This window comes from Scaptodrosophila lebanonensis, unplaced genomic scaffold, assembly GCF_003285725.1.
Source record: "Scaptodrosophila lebanonensis strain 11010-0011.00,11010-0021.00 unplaced genomic scaffold, SlebRS2 tig00000001-arrow-pilon, whole genome shotgun sequence".
Lineage (NCBI taxonomy): Eukaryota > Metazoa > Arthropoda > Insecta > Diptera > Drosophilidae > Scaptodrosophila > Scaptodrosophila lebanonensis.
In genome coordinates this window covers 11,770,693-11,790,044 of record NW_022060529.1, presented here as the reverse complement: position 1 = coordinate 11,790,044, position 19,352 = coordinate 11,770,693, and the positions used below count along the sequence as shown (strand labels likewise).

Genomic DNA, 19,352 nt, shown 5'->3' with positions numbered 1-19,352 from the left:
CGCAAATAAAATAGACGTGCAGACAAGCGACATTTACGTGCTCATATTCAGAGATACATAAGAATACACACACTATATACATACATACATACATACGTATGTATGTGTATAAGATGAAGGGGCTCTGTTGCTGAGCGATTATAGGACTTTGTACTTTCTTGCCGCCACTGTCATCGTTCTTGTTGTCATTGCTCGAGCATAAAGATGAAGTATCTGGCGAAAAAGAAAACGTATTTCCAAACATCAATATGCGACGTGTGTGCCAATAACTGAAAAGAGGGGGGAGGCAATGGATAAAGACAGCCAGCAATTCTGTTGCCTTTTTTTTTTTTTTGGCTACGAAACCAATGTGTGTGTGTATGAGTGTATGTGAAAGGCGGAAGAAAACTTCGCAGATTCAACATACTTGTATCAGAGGTACCCGCCTGGATGGAAATCTCTCAAATTTAAAGCTATGGTCAGACACGCACAAATTATTTACACACAAAACCGTTCTATTATAAGAGTTGATTTTGCCAAGTCGACACAAAAGATGGTTGGTATAGCAAGAAACTATGAAAAGATATTAATTAGAACAATAGAAAACACAATGATTATGATATACTTGTATTCTATATTGCTTTGATTCTCTAGCCATATCGTCTGGCCGTAAATTCGTAAATTTACATATTTACATTTACTATATTTCTAACATTTGGTTTGAAATAAAATTTTCACATTATAGTGGCATCTAGATCGGTTCAAGCTGTAATCAGAACAAGATCTTATTTTGTTTTCAAATGTCAGCTTGAATCGAACGGAGTTAGGATAGTATTTTAAAAATGTCACATCACAATGTTTAATTAACTTTCTTTAAACTGGTTACTAGTATGGCAACGTAAAAAGTATACTGTTATTGAGTAAAATATTTTTTGTGCAGTCGCAGTTGGGAAAGTGAACATATTTTATACATAAACTGTATTTGTTGGCCTACAAGCATTTGTGATGAGATATGAAATGACATTTATATTGATTTGATACTTGTATTTATACAAGTATATATACTTATACAATGTCATATTACACATGAAAATCTCTAGTAAAAATAGGCAAATCAAAACAACATCCACTTACGATTGCACACACACACACACACACACACGCGAATATAGGAATTGGTTTGTGTGTGGGTGTGTTTTTGAATACACAGTGTTTATAAATACGAGTATGTACCCACAGCCTACAGTCGCTTTATTGTTTTAGGCAGAAAGCCCTCTGTGTTTACGTATTGAATAAGTTATATTTGTGTTTACTTACCGGCTGCTTAAAATTGTCAACATGTAGAAAACTTGAAACCCTCATTTTAATTGAATGGCAAAACTTTAAGGCAACTCTTTAAGAAAATAAATTCCTTAAAGTTCTATGTGTCAGAAAAGTGTATATTATTTTTCATTTGCTATGCATTTCTATTTCTATAACTCAAGGCAGTTTCCTACTCAGAGATCCCAAAGCAATTTAGTGAACCATGTCGTTCACGCCTTTGGATTAGTTATACGCAGTTACCTCCCTCTCTCTTTGTGTGTGTGTGTGTGTGTGTTGTTTTTGTTAGCAAAAGCAAAGCTGGAAAATCAAAGTTATTTTGTGCCATTTTCATTGCTGGACAAAACAAAACTCCCAGGGCAGTTGGCTGCATTGATATTTGCTGCTGTGCTTTCAATTACACATTCAATTGAATAGTATATGTATTTATATATTGTAAGAATACAATTCTATTGTCAGCACTACTTGAAAAGTCCAGCTTACCTTAATACCCAAAAGTGTCAGTGCTCGTTTTTTTTTTAGCATAATTAATTTACTGACTTAAAAACTTGAAATCTTACACAGTTGTAGCTGAAAAGTTGACAGCTTAAGTGAATTGGAATTCCAAAGCCTTGACAGATTTGTAACTAGAACATAGATTTTGTATTTTCAACTTTGATCTCAACGTACTTATAAAAGGTCGTATTTTTTGCTTAATTTTAAATATTTGTTGAGTTAAATAATAAATTATAGTCCTCGTAATATTAATAGCAAAAAAAGATGATAGCCCGAAAATATGATACTCCGAAAGGATGATAGTTCAAAGACTTATAGTTCGATAATATGATAGTCCGACAAAAATGATAGCTTGATCTTTTCAAACGTGAAGAGTACTGTTCAAAAAGAGGAGTATGAAATAGGGCGATAGTCAGATGAGATGGCATTCCGAAGATAGTTCGACATGACAGTCAACATGCGTCCGAGCGTTGTGATGCTGGAAAATGACAAGTCGTACCTTTTCTTTTATACCGTTCTTTTTGCTTGAATTGCATCGTCATCGGCAGAAAACTCCTGTTGTAATGGTTTCAGCAGCCACTAGCAAGTCCTAGGAGAGCATATTCTCTATCCTATTGAAAATTCATCATAAGTTTCAATAACCAGCCTCAACCACAGATTTCTTTTAAAATGCGAAATGTAATACTGCACTCATATGACATTGAATTTGTTCAAAGGTCGATAGTTTAAAGTGGAAAATTTCACAATATTTTGATGGATACCTACCTATTAATAGATGACTAATAGCTAGAACAATTTAAAATGTGCAGCACAGGCAATAAAATGTATTTTTATACTAGTATTTCCCTTTAATGGAAATACAAAATACAAATTTCTGATTTGGTCCAATGCGGTAAAAATAAATTCCTTTTAGAATGTCCATTAGCATGCTGCCTCGTCTGATGCTAATGCTAAGATTAATGCGACAGACAGTTTAGTTGAACAGACTTGGACAGCTGTGTGCACTTTAAAGTAAATTTGGAGCAGCATTTATGCTTCGATGGAGCTAAGCTGGTCCATTGGCTGCTGGGTTCCCAATGCCAAGTAATTTACTATTCAATGTGACATGCCACGGCAGCAAAGGTAAAAAATCATTGAAGCATATTTAATGCCATCAAATATTAATATCAATGTTTGGCCACGCGCAAAGACGACGATGAAGATGGCGACGCATGTTGAATATTTTTGGTCATACTCGTACACATTGTACGAATACGCACCCATTGAGATTTGGCTTTGAGGAGTATCCCTCGAGTGTTTTGGCTTAATTTACCGGAATGCTACATACTTGTGTGCACTCGCAAAACGAATCGCACCAATTAAACGCACACAAAAGACGGCGTTGAAATCAAAAGTTAATTGAACTGTGAGTGTAGGCCTCAAGTAGTTCAAGTTGCAGTAAGTTTACTGAAGCCAAATTTTTGCTGAACAAATTGTAAAGAGTCCATATAATAGTAGTTGATTTTTGTTTGCCCGTTTGTTTGCTTCGCTGCGCTGTGTTGTGTTGCCATTGAGTTGCCCTTTTAATTGATCTGAAATGTTGATATGCGTTCAATGAATTTCGTTTTGAATTTGTTTCCCTTGTCTACAAATTTGCAGGCATTGCACGCGTACTGAAGCATCGGCACAAATTGGGCGAGAAAATCGTGGTCACCAGCGGCGATAAAGTGGGACTCGGCGGTTACCTCAAATATGATTTGGAAGTACGCGAATCGGATGCGGTAAGTGGAGAGTGGCGGGTGGCGAGCGACGAGCGACGAGCGGCGGCCTGTGGTCGCAATTGGCGTAGCCATAACTGAAATTATTTTTGCGTTCCCTTTCAGATTTTGTTTGCCAAAACGCTTGACATATTTAGCGGCTCGGAATATCGAGCGCATTTGGTGCTGCGCAATCACATTCAAACAGACAAGCACACAAATTTGGTAAGTTCAGCATTATGTTAACTCGACTGGCATCCTGGCAGACTTACCCAATGTAAATTTTGTTCGTCCCTGCAGATTGCACAGAACGTATCCAGATGCATAAATCATTTGGACAATGTGCACGTTGATGCGTTCACGTGTCGTCTTGTGGCCAATGACGCCCTCGGTCGGAAACTGCTGTCGCTTTACAAAGTCAAAGCCATATTTGATGGCTTAAACAGTCAGTATGCTTGCGAGCTGCAATTGCTTTCGAATTTCAATGAGTTGCTCTCCATTGTCAAGACAAACAATGTCCTTTTGGAGATACAGGTATGTGTGTATGTGGATTTTGGGTGTGGGGGGTTGGTGTGTGCGACAGCAACAACAACATTAATTGAGTTCAACAGAATACACTTTGTTATAATATTGTCGTCTGATTGCCGTTGAATTGTGGACTAATTGCAGGCTTTAATACCCACCGGTGTGTTCGATACGATGTCTTTGAAATTGGTACCCGGCATTCAAGTTTCCCCTGAAGCGCTACAAATGGGTGATTTGAAATCACAGGATTTACTCATCAGCGGACTGGACAAAGTGCTGCAAAAGTTGCAGGTGAGTTTACCAAAAAGCTTTTACATACATACAAGTATTCTTGAGCCTATACAAATTAATTCTGAATTCTCTTTATATTAGAAAAGAGTATTTTTAATTGTGTTTCTTATTTGGTTTGATGTTAAGTTAGAACGTCCTTTAAAGTCGGTATCAAATTTTGAAATACTTTCGTGCGCGTGCTTTAATTAAATTCTTAAAAAGCGGGTTTGATAAATTCGTGTTGCCTGTGGGGTAAGAAGAGGCCATAGTTTATGTTCGAAATGTTAGTTTGAAATAGCTGCTGGACTTTTCTACACTATTTATTAAAAAGCTGAACACATTTTGCATTGCAATAGCTATAGAGCTACGCGTCAAAATAACAACTAATAAAATGTGCCTGGTTATATAACTAGGATAACATCATCTAGAAAAAGGAAGCTGAAAGTTCAGTAACAAATTGGATGCTGAACGGCCTTTGGCATTACACATTCCGGTTGTTTGCATTAACGTTAAAATGCTGAAGAGGATACGAACTATTACTAGTATGTATATACAAATAATTTAGATATTACCAGACTATTTAGTCGTAATATTCTTTTCTTTTCAAACTATTTACCAGTATCAAATAATGTATGTAATTCCAAACTACAATATGAGGTTGTGTCTTATATTTATTTATATCAATACTTTGAAAAATAATACCTAGCTTAATTACTTAAAAGTGTAACGTTGCTGGTTTTAAGAACTACAAATAACTCTACTCGATAAGTCGGCAAGTTTGGGAATAAGTTTCCCAAAGAGTTTCTTAAAACTTCTTATCCCAACTACAAACATATGGTTATGTACATACATATCGTTTTGATATTTTTCAAGCCTCGCGCATACAATGTTTGAGCACTTTGTTTTCTTGTTGTTGTCTAAGAAAATCTCTAGGGACGACATTATACTACTGCGATGGTCAGTGGCAAACTTTTGGCGCCTGTCCATTCAAAGATTGATTGCTATGGAAAAGTTTTATGGCGCAACTTTTTCGTTTGGCCACGCTTCATATAACATTTGCTGCATTTGCGCAAGTTTTAATTTAAAGTCATCTTTTGAACTACACTTAAGTTGCATTCGATTCTTATTTATTGTCATTTCTCTAGTAGGAATAATCATAGGGAACAATGCCGGACGCTCACTTGCTACGAGTATATGAACTACTAGAAATATATTGGTCTCTGTACACTTATGTGTGGCAATGAAATACAGGAAATTGCTTTACAATGTTCGCTGCTGTTTCATCCTAAGATGTAGCTGCGAGTGGCTTTGGCAAAGTACAATATTATGTACGTACAACAAGGATGTTGAGTGCGAGTGCAAGTGCTGTTGCGATTGCTGCCAGCCAGTATTCTATGAATACTCGAACGCGTATAAGTTCCTGCAGGCTGCTGGTCTTGCCACCCCTCCAGCCAACCGACCAGCCTGTCAGCGACCGAACTATTTTTGTTGTAGATGCCGCAGCCGCAAGCGCTGCCGCAAGTAGCTGGTCTACATTCGCAACAACTGCTTCACGCTCTGCAGCAGTTGCAATGTCAATGTTGCTGTTGCAGCTGTTGGCTGTTCCTGCAATGTGGTAATGGAAGTGGGCTAAGTGGCCTCCCTGTCGCTGCTGCTACCTACTTCCCCTGGCTGGCTAGTGAGATAAGAAGACAAGAAGACGCGCCGTCTTGGCATTTTGAAAAATGTAAAATGACAGCATTTTGCTTGACTTCCATTTCCGGCTAGCCTGAGGTTTAGTTTGCTGCAGCAGGAGCAGCAATTTTTGCTTTTGTTGCTGTACTCCCTGACATTATGGTCCCCTTGTCTGAATTATTAGCTGCGTTTTCTACAACTCTAATTGCAGTTAAGTGAACCGTTTGAAAAATTGCTCAGAATTTTTACGCACTTTGTACAATTTGGTCACAAATAGCTGTCTGGCATTTATGTGGCATCCTACAGCTGCCAATTTAAATGGCCAGCACAAGTTTTGAGAACTTTAAGTCACATATCTTCAGTGTATTAATATTTTTTCAATTCAACGTGTAATTTTATGAAAAATTCAAACTGAACACAAAATATTGTTTAAGCATAATTCTAACCTACTCCATTATCACCAATATTCTTAAAGTCTGTTAAACTGTCCTCCTTCCTGCTCAAGGCCCTGCGGAATATGAAATACAGACAAGTCTTCAGAGCCGGTATTTGTAAGTGGGAGGAGAAAACAAATTCGTGCATATGTACCTATGTATATATGTTAATGATGGTTCGATGGTTCGATGAGATTATCAACTCATGTTCTATTTATTTGCAAAGTTCTTCTTCTGTTTTTATCATGAAATAAAACCGAATAGCATTTCATTTCCGGTTCTGATACGTTTTTATTTTGTGTTTCAAACAATTTTTGCTACCAATCGGCGTTTTGAATATATGTACGTCTATAGTATTTATTTAACCAAAAGTTGTTGGTTATATTTTATGGTTTTATACCGTATTTATCTTGTGTTTTGGATTTTAATTTATTTATTTTAGTTAGTTGTTACGAGTCTGGTTCGATTCCCCAGCATTGACATAGTCTCTAGGACAGGAAACTGCCTGTCATTCCCCTCTTTGCTTAGTTTGCAAGAGATGTTGTTTCAGGCAGACTTGGAAACTTTTTATTTTTCTGAAATGTGATTCTCTTCCTTGCCAGCACTTTGAGAGCAGGATCGCTATCTCATTTATAGTAGTTGTTTGTCCTTTTTATATGTCCGACTATTCTTAAAGTACTCATGAGTGTGGCATGTAGTTACAAGTATGTGTGTACCTTCACCTACTTGTGTCTGAAACTGAAATGCATCAGAGGCACTTGTTCAGGCAATTGAATGCTCAATTCACTTATATTGCGACTGCCATCCAACTTGGAACTTAGTACATTGCCATTTCAATATTGGTACTTAAAGACTGCGCTTGTCTGCTGTCACAGCTCAAGTGGTCTTTGGACATTGAACGCTGGACTCTGGAAACACGGTGGCGACATGTTCTTGATGTGCCTCGCTGTTGTTGTTGTTGTTGTTGGTTTTAGTTGCTTATTGTTTTCAACGACAATTGCAGTCACTTCAAGCTTGCAGCAGTCAATATTATTATTTCTGTAATTGAGCGTTTTATTGTCGCGTTAATCGCTTTTCACTTCTCTTTTTAAAAAGTCGACACTTTGTGCTATGGTTGCTGTGAAGTGGCAGCCGACTTAGTTTGACGTAATCCGTAAATGGCTCCATTAATTCGTCAATGGGCACAGCTTAGTCAGCTGCAAGGCATTTTAGAACTTTTCATTTTCTGTCAGTTTTTGGATGATGACGCCCGTTTGTCTATTTTACGAGTGTTTTAATAAATTCAATGAACTTTAAATACCAAATAAATATGTTTTTAAATGCATAAATATGTTTTAAACTGCATTTAATTCATGCATGTTGAAATATTTCACATGTGCATATTTATAAATAGTTGAACGCTGTTGGTTATTAATTCATAATTAAAAGCTGCACATCGTTGTAGAGAAATGCATGTAATGTGTATGCTTGTTGTTTTCATTTCTTTGTGAAGACCCACATATGTATCTACATATCTACAAATAATTTGCCAATTCACAGTTTGCGAGGTTGAATCCACTAGTATCCTGTATTCTGCAAAGCAAAATAGCACAAATTTTAGAAAGATATTTAAAATATTTAAATTTAAATTTCATTTTAAAATTTAAGGTTAATTTATTAATTGTTTGATTTTATTATTTATGCAGTAACTTGGTTTCTGTGGTTTCTTTATATTAGATTGAGGAAAAAGAATATATAGCACATACAGTTATGCGTAATTTTGGGTTCGACGACTCCGTTCCAAAAATTGCGATAAAATCGGAAATGAATGAAGTAAACCGCCAAGAGCTTAAAAACAAATCAGTTTGATACCACTTTTAAAAACGTGAATTTACAAATAAGCTCAATGTGCGGGAGGTTTTGCTGTGCATTTGATGAGACTAATCTACCATTATCAGCATTTTATGAAATTGTGAAAATAGGATTAACATATTAATTTATTTTTCCCCAGTAGTTTTTGTCAACAATAAATGAACATTATTTTAAAATAATTGTTTAATGAACGTTGAAGCTTGTCTATATCTTTGACAGCCCTTGTATCATTTCTAATACTGAACAGATAATGGTTCTATAATCAGTCTTTATCCAAACACATGATTTGAAATATTCACAAGATGAGAAATAATGAGTATATAAGCTGATATACATATATGTAATATCCTTGTTAAAATTAAGATATGTCAACTGATTGTATTATTTTGTTAAATAATATTTAGAGCCTTAAGAATATAAAACCTTTCTTAAATTTTATGTTGTTACTTCGTAAATGCTTGAAACTACAACTTTGCACTTTGTTTATTACTATTGTTATTAGTAGTAGTATGTGGACAGGTATTCCAAGCTTCGGAGCAAAAACAGCTTCAATAATATATTATATGCGCGGTGATAAAAAGTGATATACAAGTGACTTGAAATAAATGCTGTTGAATAGTTTCATCCGTCCGCTTTTTTCACATGCCGACTATGTATTATTTCTGTCAGTCCCGAGATGTGCAATGTTCGCATAATTTTAAATGAATAATTTAATATTCATTTCATTGAGCGTTATTTCATTATGGGCTGCTGTAGCAGTTTTTGTTGCAATTGTTGATGTGCCACACTTCCGTTTGCTGCCATAACTGTACCAACTCTTCGATTATTAATATATTGTATAAATGTTTTGTACTTTTTTTCCCCCATACATATTGTATGAATGTAGTTTGTTTCCATATTAATATGAAATATTGTTTGTCGACGTCAGCAGCTGACTCTTTCGCCCTTTTGCCCTGCACACTTCCGTTGAAATAATAAATTGATTTTAATTTTTGCTATTCGTGAAATGAATTCGAGAAATTAATTTTTGAAATTATTACCATTCAAAACATTTGAACGGCAGCTTTCTTCATGGAAGCTGCACTGTAAAATACCTGCATTAATAATAATAATGCTGACGAAAATCTCACATCAAGATGCTAAAGTGATTACTTCAGAGAAATAGTGTATCTAGGTGTGTGACATAAATGTAATCATTAGGTTTTATTTTCTTATATTTTAATTAAAAGTATTTATGTAATATTTATGATGTCTTAGCTTACAACTGTCTAATGATTAGTGGGTGTGTGCTGAATTTTTGCTGCTATTTAATTGCAAGTATTTTTAACAATTAAATATACGTATAAAAGGTTATTTGTGTTAAGCAAAGAGCTGGAAACATTTCAATAATTTGTTGGCTCAAATCATTCTTAGTTTCACTAATAAGTTAAATATTAATAGTAAGTATTAATTTTCATCCAACAGGTAATACCATCTGACACAAAGTATTTATCTGTGGAATTTATTGAGCATGCTCACGGACAGGGCAAATACAAAATTCATTTTGCTGACGATTTTCCATTGGATGTACAATTATATGTGCTAGTTAAATCACCGGAAACGGATCAAAATATTGAGGTAAGTGCTTTCGTTCTTGTACATATTTATGTGTAAATATGCTGAATTTTATTTATTATTTAACTAAACTGACTAAGAAACTTGGTTTTTGTGATTTGATTGTGATTCATCTAAATAACTAAAGTTCAAGTCCATGCTAAAAAATATAGAACTGAATACTGATATTCCTCAATCTTAACAGTTATTAGCGTTTCATTAATAAAAGCTATATAGTATATATATTATTGTGTCACACTTGTGATTGATTCTATGATTAATTCTTTGATTATTCAATCATAGGAGAAGTCACAAAAGTGAAATGCATTGTTTTAACTTTAAACAATGATACAAGTATGATGCCATTTTTTTTATTAACATACTTATTCTAAAAAGAATTAGTACTTACGAGTTTTTTATAGTATTTTGCTATATTCTGAAATTCATCGCAATCGGAACGATCGGCACGGAAATGGAGTATAAAAACAATTGTGTATTTGAATTTGCCTGAAAACAAAAACGTTTCTGTAAACATTTTCCATTTTCCATTGTTATAGTGAAAGCAGATGTTGTTTTTGTTGTCTTTTTCGTTTAAAAATTCAATACAATGCTTTGTCGGCTGTATATCTAGAGCCAGTGAGATAGAAGTGTGTGTGAATAAGATACGCAATATTGTAAACTATCAGTCAGTCATGCTATCAGTGGTTGTGTGCCGATGCTAACCAATTCACAAGACCAGCAGGAGCAATAACAACCACAACAACAAGAACAATAAGTGCAAATTGCAATGCTTGTGAGATTGTAAGCTTGTGAGCTCTTCTCTCCAAGTTGGAAGTTTGTTGACATGCTCGGTGCTTATTGTGCTGCATCACGTTATTTGGTAATATTTCATCAAAAACGTAAGCGTAGATTGCAGTTTTTATGTGAGTGTGCGATGCGGCTACGTTTTCAATTTGGCAAATGTTGTTTATTTCCCTTAAAACGTTAGTTACAGCACCAGAACCACCACAACAGCATTGATAGCCAGCGCAGGAGCGCAGCGCAGCCGGCAGGAGCAACGTGAAAAGCACAAAAGTAAATACGCCATTTTTCATTGCTTACCTGATGCCATTAGATTGTGCAAACATAGTGATAGCAACAACGCGCTTATCAATTTGCTGGCCAGACTGAGCTGCCAGCGCACCCTCTCTCTCTCTCTCTCTCTCTCACTCCTATTCTCTCACTATGTTGGGCAAGCTGGCTGGCCGCCAGATGGCGCTGCCGTTTACCCGGTTGCATTCGACTTCCTGTGCACGTCGCACATTTGGCTGCAGCGCATTAAAGTAGGCAACATTCTGTTGCACCAAAAAAAAAAAAACAAAAAAAAACAACAACAGAAGCTCTGTTGCATGCAAAAAGCGGACGCCCAAAATGCAACGAAATTGCATAAATAAGTTTCCTTTATAGACCTACCTATCTACCTGCCAGGCGTTGCTTGCCTTGCTGCCTTGCTGCCTAGCTGCCTATCGTTGGTCAACCGTGGCTGCAACAATAACTACAACACCAAAATGGCGTAAAGCATGTTCGGCAGCAAAAACAAAAATAAAAGCACAACCAAACAACAACAACACGCAAGGAAGCGTTGCATAAATTTCAGCGCAGCTCTTTACGTGGCTCGATTTGGTGCGTGCTTTAATTTTTAGTGCGTGTGTGTATGTGCATTTACACTCTCTGTGTGTGTGTGTGTGTATGTTTGCCGTCTATAAACACTATCGCCCAGCAGCTGCCCATAAACAAGGGCAGAAAGTCATTAAGTTTGCTGCCCCGGCCATTGTTTCATACGTACATGTACTATATGTTTGATTTAGAGGTGTGTGCGTGATAAAACAAAATTCGTTCGTTCACGAAGATTCATAATGTCATTCTGTCACGATCATGCACGTTTGATCTTCGACATTATATCTATTAAGCGCAGCAATATTATTTCACGGACTTTGTCTTGCTTTAAATAAAAATGGCATTTAATTATATTATTTTCATATTTTTATACTTTCCAACGACTACCCTGAGTTTATAGATGTGAAACAAATTTTTCATGTTTAATAAAACATTGTTGTGAGAATTACAAATCAATGGGAGTGTTCTTTGTACTAAGGTTTTCTTTATTTATATACTTATATAGTCATCTATTTCGCAAATCAATAATGCTTTTTTCTTGCATTAAAAGAATAACCTTTAAATTGATTGAAAAAGGCAATAAAATATTATTTAATCTCAACTACAATTACAATTTTTTACTTTGAATTGTCTAAGCTGCTTTTTGAAGTACCTAGTTCTCATGATATGTGCGTACTCTGAAGGCCTAATTTTAATAGCCATTTACCGACTTTGATTTGATTATATGCGTGTAGTGATTATTTCGTGAATCACGCATTCACGCACAGTTCTATTTTTTGCGTGTGTGTGTGTGTGTGTGTGTGTAGATTGCTATGTACAACCATACTTGGGGAGACACAATTCATGCCAATAAATTTGGAGCACAAGTCGATCGCTTTTTTGTACGAGTATATGTGCGTTGTCTTCAATGGCAACGGCTGTAGGGACAATAAACCTCCAAGTGCTCATTTGTTAGCCAAAATTATGGGAAGTAACACCAAACAAAACAAGTTCATTGCAATTGCCAATTTTGTGTAAAACCGAATTTTAAAAAAAAGCATTCAATATTTTTCAAAGCAAGTAATTAAAACTTTGCAAGAAATAAGGTTATAAAAGCAGTTCATTTCCAGCAAACTGAAAACATTTTGAAACTATACTCTTCTCTCCAAATAAGTGTGTGGAAAATTGCAATACACACCGCCCTTTTCGCTCTTCAATTTTCGTTACTTAATAGTTTCTATTTATGGCAGCTTATATTATTAAGAATGGGAGGACAACGTTGTTGCTGGGCAACCAAATATCGTTTCTTTATATTTGACGGTAATCAACGATTGCTTACTTGGCTGTTATAGCAACAAATCACTTTTTTTCAGGCCGGAGATGTTTTTAATCTAATATTCGAATGTTAAGTTATTAAACTGTTATTAAACTCCAAAGACTGAGTTAATGGTTTTCTTTGATGTAAAGGCTTACTTTAAATGAAATTTTTGCGTAACATCATTTAAAATTTAGTTCAAAATAAAGTTAAAGTTCAATTAAAACACTTTTGCTCTTTTGCTCTGCGGTCGCACACCATTTGTGTTGATGCCTCAAGTTTTTTGCATTGCAGATATATTTAGACAGCTGTCTACCAGATTGAAGTCTGCATCAACTTTTGTAAATGTTGTTAGTAAAAATAACTGCAGGTTTACATACAAATTACTTGGCTTGTCAGTTAAGATAAGCAGAAACGAAACTCTGCTGATTTATTTGTTTTGATTTTATTTATTAATTCTTTTTCAATTGCTTTAAATGTGAGATTTGTATTCAAAAATGCGTCTTTTATTAAATTGAATATATTTCTTTTGGATTTTCATTTCAGGTGCCCGTATATGGTAACACAATGTTGGCCCAAAAGTGCTCTAGTCGACCGTATAGTAGCACATTATTTTATCGACTTATCGAGAATCTGGGCTTCATAATTACAACCGTCATCATCATAGTATTTTCTTTCTGGGGTAAGTACATATGGGTGAAGGGTTAATTCAAAGATGGAAAAATTTTGCACATAAATCATTATGGAGCGCCGTGAACTTGATAAACTTTCTTTGCGTAAGGCCAAATGTCATAAATCATAAGTGTAATATTGGAACTTTGCAGAGCAACATTAGTATATGTATATCCAAAAATATAACTGTAATATCGTTGTTGTTGTTGTTGCTGTTTCTGTTTCTGTTGCTGCTCCTGCTGTTGATTCTACAGTTAATCGCAAATTCCATGCATTTTTAATCTACAACGTAACCTGTAGCTGGATGACCGACCAGGTAGTCGACTCGCTGTTTTATCCTTTGACGGCAGACCTTTTTAGTGACGCTTCAAGCGACCTGCGCTTAGAGAACGCTTCGTTAAACTTTCTGCTGCTTCTTCCTTTTCAGCTTTCTGCTTCAATTTTTTTATTTGCTGCAGCTGTTGTTGTTGTTGTGTTTTGATATTTTTACACGCCCACTGCTGGCAGCAAAATGTTGCTGTAGTTGTAGTAGTTGAGTAAAAGTTTTGCCCTTTTTGAATTTGTTGTTTCCCGTTTTTCAGCGGATCCCACGTTGGCAGTTGCCAGTTCAGTTGAGAGTTGGGTGGACTACAAGTAGAAGGGGGTCTGTGTCGATGCCGGTCTGTTCGTCGGTCCGTCGGTCCGTCGCTCGTTCGTTGGTTCGTTCGGTCGGTTGGTCGGTCCATCGCAGTGTTATCGGTTTGAAAACACTTTACACCCAATAAAAAGTAGCTAACAAACTTAACGTTTACCTTGTACAGGATGCACAGTAGTTGTTGTTCCAGTTACACACACCATAGTGATGGCAAATAGTGAACTAGTTTTTACACTTTTACGCTACTTACGACTTAGTTCAGTGGATGAGAACCAAGAGACGCACTCTCCTTAGAAAATATTTGTGAGTTTTGTTTACTGCAAATTTTAATTAATGTTACAGTCAGGATATTTGTATCATTTTGTAATGAATAAGATGTTTTCTATAATTTCCTTTTAAATAACATGTTAAATGAAAAATACTTCAGACTTTGTAAACATCATCACCCTCAGCGTCAAAAGTCTTTTTCTTAAGTTCCTGTTCGCAAATAGATTCGATGAGTGTGCTAAGCTTCTAATTATGTATATTGTGTTATCTCTTTAAGGAATGTCTAATTTTTATTTTGGAGTCTGTCCTGTATGGAAGCTCGTTATAGCGGAACTTGTGGATTATAACAGCACATCTCTATTCCACCCTCTACTGCAGTCCAATGTTTTGTTTTTCCTTTTTGGTGTGTTATTTCTTTGTTTTTTTTTCTTTCTGTAACCGCAACTGATAAGAAGTTTTGTTTGTTAGTTGCATGGCAGTAAACGTTTTCCATGCAACTGACTGCTATACACATGCGTACGTGTGTGTGCGTGCGAGGGTTAACAGTTCAACAGTAACAACGACAGTAACATCAACAACAGTAGCTGCAACAAAAGCAACAACAGCAACATCACGGCGCTCGACAGCTTGCAACTTGATTAATTGCATTTCCCATGCATGCAACTACGCTTCACTTGCAACAGGGAGTTGCAACTTACAACTTGCAGCACACGAGATGTCGCACAAGCACGCATACACATACTCGTACATGAGTACTTACATGCTCTTCTTTCGTATTAATTTTTCTCTTTTCTTCTTTTCTTGCAGTGTACATCACTTGCTTCCAAACGCAGGGCGTCATAACACTCAACTCGGAGGGTAAGTTTAATTAATAATTTCGAGTACGTACATTCTGGCAGGCAACGCCTAACGCCCATCGCCCAGTGCCCACCACCTCTCGCCCTTTTTGAGGGGCAATGGCAGCAGCAGCCACGCATAACTTTTGCTACACTTCTATTAGTTTTAAGTTTTTAGTCATTTCGTGCATGAATACCAAAAACTTTTGAGCGACTGTAGCGATAACAGCCGCAGTCTCTGCACTATCATCATCAGTAGTATCAGCAGCAGGGAGCCGAGGCAGAGACGTTAGATTTGCCTTGCCATCGTATACTTGGCGTCTTGCGTTTACTACATTTTTTATTTATGACTTAAACTTTGATTTTCGTAGTTTTTCTGTATACGGGCATCGGTCCGCTTGTGCACTTTCTGCTTAAGTTTTTGCAGTCAGCTGCTCAAAAAATGGGTAAAGAATATGCGTGATGGGATTGCAAATGAAGTTGGGAATTGTGGTATTATCTCAAAAAATTGTCCCAGAAAATACATTATTTGCTTAACTATACTCGTACATACACGACAATATTTCTTTTAAGATCAGTTACCTATACCTTATTGTCGTTTTATGCAGCATCTGTATGAGGAGCCAAATGAAAAACGTCAGAATTCTAAGCATCTGATATCCAGACGGCTAGCCTGACTGCTGCCAGTTAGCAGAATGAGGTTCAAAAGTAACTGAAACTATATAGAAAACATCATTTTGATCTTCAGTTGGCAAATAGACCTAAGCAAGCGAACAAAAAATAACTACAAAGATAGAAGAATAATCCATCAACAAAACTTTCAGACTTTCAGAAACATATATGAATGTAGTCTTAATTTTGGTTCTTAGTCGAGTGTGATAATGGAATCGCAACGCACTAATTTCTATCTTAACTAACCAAAGCGTTACTCAAATAAATAAAATTGGGTGTTATATGCGGACAGTTTCTAAACTTTGCCTTTGCATGCGCTTAGCACTGATTAGTCTCGTTATCTCCCATACCATCACACAAGGTTAAACAACATTACGAGCAGTCTTTTTTGTCAAATGCAATGAAAAAGAACTGCGTAAAATATTTTTACTAGCACAATTGGGTGAATGTTTTGCTAAGACGCCCAAAATTGAATTTATAGAAAGCACATAAACTAGATGCGCTCATAAAAAGCGTCCTTGACTTGAATGCGAGATGATGCTGTAAGCTTTAAATCATTTACAGCACTCTGCGCATTAGTTCTTTAGTTGTTTTGCGACCGCAAAGAAGCAAAATAAACTGGACAGACGAAACCGCAGAAGAAGAAAAAGTCAAGGTGGCCGTGGCAAGTGGTTGTTGTTGTTTTTATAGCTGTTTGTGCGATAAGTGCGTGGCACGGCGTATTTTGCATTTTATCAGTAAAGTTGCCAACGCCCCACAAGTCGCTCAAATTACCTTAATTACGAAATTAGTCTAATTACTTAAGATTTCGTTCAGGCATTTTCTCTAATGAGCAGTTTGCGAGGTCAGCAACTTGCCACCCTCACGTAATTTTCACACTAATTTTAATAGCTAAATTATTTGTTCTGCGTTCTGTTCTGTTCTGTTCTGTTGCCAAAAATGTTTTTCTGCCATTCCTCATGTTTGCTCGTCGACGCGGCAAACTGTCTACATGCCTTAATTACTTTCCGAGCCCGAGTCGTGCCACTTCTTGGCGCCTGGCCACGAACGCCATTGCTGGTTCGTGTGTGAGCTTGTCCAGCTTAAACAAGCGCCTTCTTTTTATTTTAAGTTTATGTTTTACGATACCGTTGGTGTTGCGCTCTTGGCAATTATCACTAATTTAATGGCCGGCAGAAAAACAGAAAACATTATATAACATGAGCAATTTTTTGTTGGCTTCAGTGGCCAATTGAAACATACTCGTAAAAATATACAAATGAAATAACTAAAAAGGAACACACAAAAATGATGTCTGGTACATTAAGTCCATTTGATTGCGCATGCATTTATATTTGTATGAAAGGGCTTTGTATATATGTATTCGTCAAATGTGCAAGACTACTTTTGAAGACCGAAATCAACTTGAGCTTCGGCTAAGTTGAGAACTTGCCATCAACATTTATTTCGAGCTTGAAAGACTGTAAGCGAGAAAGTTAGTAGCCCATTCCAATTAAAGAACATTGTTTTTTTAGGGTATTCAATTTCATTAGAGGATATTTCGAATATTAATATTAATATTATATTATCATTATTGCGGCGTGCCTAGAACTGAAGAAAGAACAAAAGCTCTGCCAGAAAAGTGATGGCAAGAGCACGTCCATATTAAAGTGAAAGAACTCAAAACAAGCATAACAAAGTTAAATAGAGATCAACGGTTCTGCTCTGAACACAACACATCGATTAATTGTGATTTGAAAATTGTGAAATTTTATCTCAAAGACAGAGAGATCGTGTCGCACAGTTTAGAGCTTACAAAGACATATCTACACTGAGAGGGATTAGATCGTTCTTTTAAATATTATATTTAGAATAAGCATCCCAATATCTTTTGATTATCTTACTCACATGTTTCCCCTCTGTCAATCTGTTTGACTCTCTGAACTCGTGGATTTGAAAATTCATAACTTCTTGAGCCCCGATGTTATGCAGGCTTTATTAAGCCTATTTTTCTGGCTCCTGTTTACTGCAAATTTCGTCCTTATTACGGTTTAATTTTTAACTTTATTACAATCTCCATTTTTATATTCAACATTTTTATATTCTAGCATTTCAGTCCGATAAATCCAATATATCGTCACAAAGGTCGTCACCTATGTCCAGTCCTCGTAGCCCGTTCATTGCATCCCCGAATAGAAGTCCTTTTGCAGGTGAGTTCTACGACTAGCCGCACAATTAATGATGCCTAACTCGTAACTACTCATTTAACTACTCATCAGAGCCACAACAACGTTCGCAAAGCCGTCACATGCAGCACAACTTGAGTCCCCCCGTGGTGAGTGACGAGTCCTTTATCTATGGCCATCCACATCTGGGCTCACCGAGGAGCGCAAGACGAGGATACAACTAACAAGCTGTCCACTCAGTGGCAGCTTCTGAACTGTGTTCAACTTTTTTAAAATGATAAAACGCTTGGATGGCACTCCCACAGTTTCATATTTAAGGCTATAGTTGTAAGACCAAATTGTAAATGCTCAGGTTATATGCAGTTGATAGGAAGTTAGCTGTAGCTATAGTTATATACTTATATGTTAAGCACACGACTTGAAATGCCAGTATATTAGTTGTTGTTATTCTTGTTGTTGTAACTTAACTGCCAGAGAATCGCGCACAGTCGTACATATAATTTATTCAGCATTTAGATATAAGCTCATTTTGTATTGTCTCATACACACATGTATGTGTTGCTGTGTATGCCCAAAATCCTTACAGACAGCAATCCGGTTACTTAAGGCTTAGGTTCAGCAACGAAAAAGTACTCAAAAATTTATTAAGCCGCTTAAAAACATTTTCGTTTACCTTACCTTTCTTTCTAATTTCTTATGTACAATTTACGACAATTTCTTTATTCTGAGCTAGAAATAAATATCATTCGCAAATGTTTTCAAATCTTATGATAGTCTTAAGCGCAAACACCGACATACTATATATAGCTAATACATACATATATAAGTATAGGAAGGAATTTTTTGTAAATTGTAATAACGGTGCGACGGATGGAGGAGTCTGCGCGTAAAGTAAATACTGCATTTGTTATGTTATAATAAATAAAGAGTAAATGCAAAAACGCGTCTGCCAACTTCGTTTCGGTTGTGAAATTAAATTTTCATTTTTGTCCCCGAATTAATATATGTGTGTTTGTGTGTGTGTGTGCGCTTGTGTGGCACACGGCACATGGCACATTTGGCTGCAGCTTTGAGTGCCGTGCACGTGCATAGCCACTTCAATTACAGTCGTCCTATCGCCCTGTCTCTGTTTCTTTCTTTCTCTCTCAATCGCAATGTCCGTATCCATATCTGGATTCGTGAGTGCGAGTGTGTATGTGTGTGTGTGTGTGTGTCGAAAGTGTTAAGTGCAACTTGAGTTTTCATTTTTAAGCGCTTTTGTGCTTGCTTTTTCAGCTGC

General features: G+C 36.4%; 1 protein-coding gene across 1 annotated transcript in view; it reads left to right on the top strand.

Moving 5' to 3' along the window:
• Positions 1-19,006, top strand: part of LOC115620042 (nuclear pore membrane glycoprotein 210) — a 28,298-nt gene extending 9,292 nt beyond the window's left edge. Inside the window, exons 11-19 of the mRNA XM_030513161.1 lie at positions 3,433-3,554; positions 3,657-3,755; positions 3,831-4,064; positions 4,200-4,346; positions 9,749-9,901; positions 13,374-13,509; positions 15,208-15,258; positions 17,996-18,097; positions 18,167-19,006. Coding sequence (XP_030369021.1) covers positions 3,433-3,554; positions 3,657-3,755; positions 3,831-4,064; positions 4,200-4,346; positions 9,749-9,901; positions 13,374-13,509; positions 15,208-15,258; positions 17,996-18,097; positions 18,167-18,297 — 1,175 coding nt within the window. The 3' untranslated portion in view covers positions 18,298-19,006. The remainder of the gene's footprint in view (positions 1-3,432; positions 3,555-3,656; positions 3,756-3,830; positions 4,065-4,199; positions 4,347-9,748; positions 9,902-13,373; positions 13,510-15,207; positions 15,259-17,995; positions 18,098-18,166) is intronic.
• Positions 19,007-19,352: the final 346 nt, after the last annotated feature.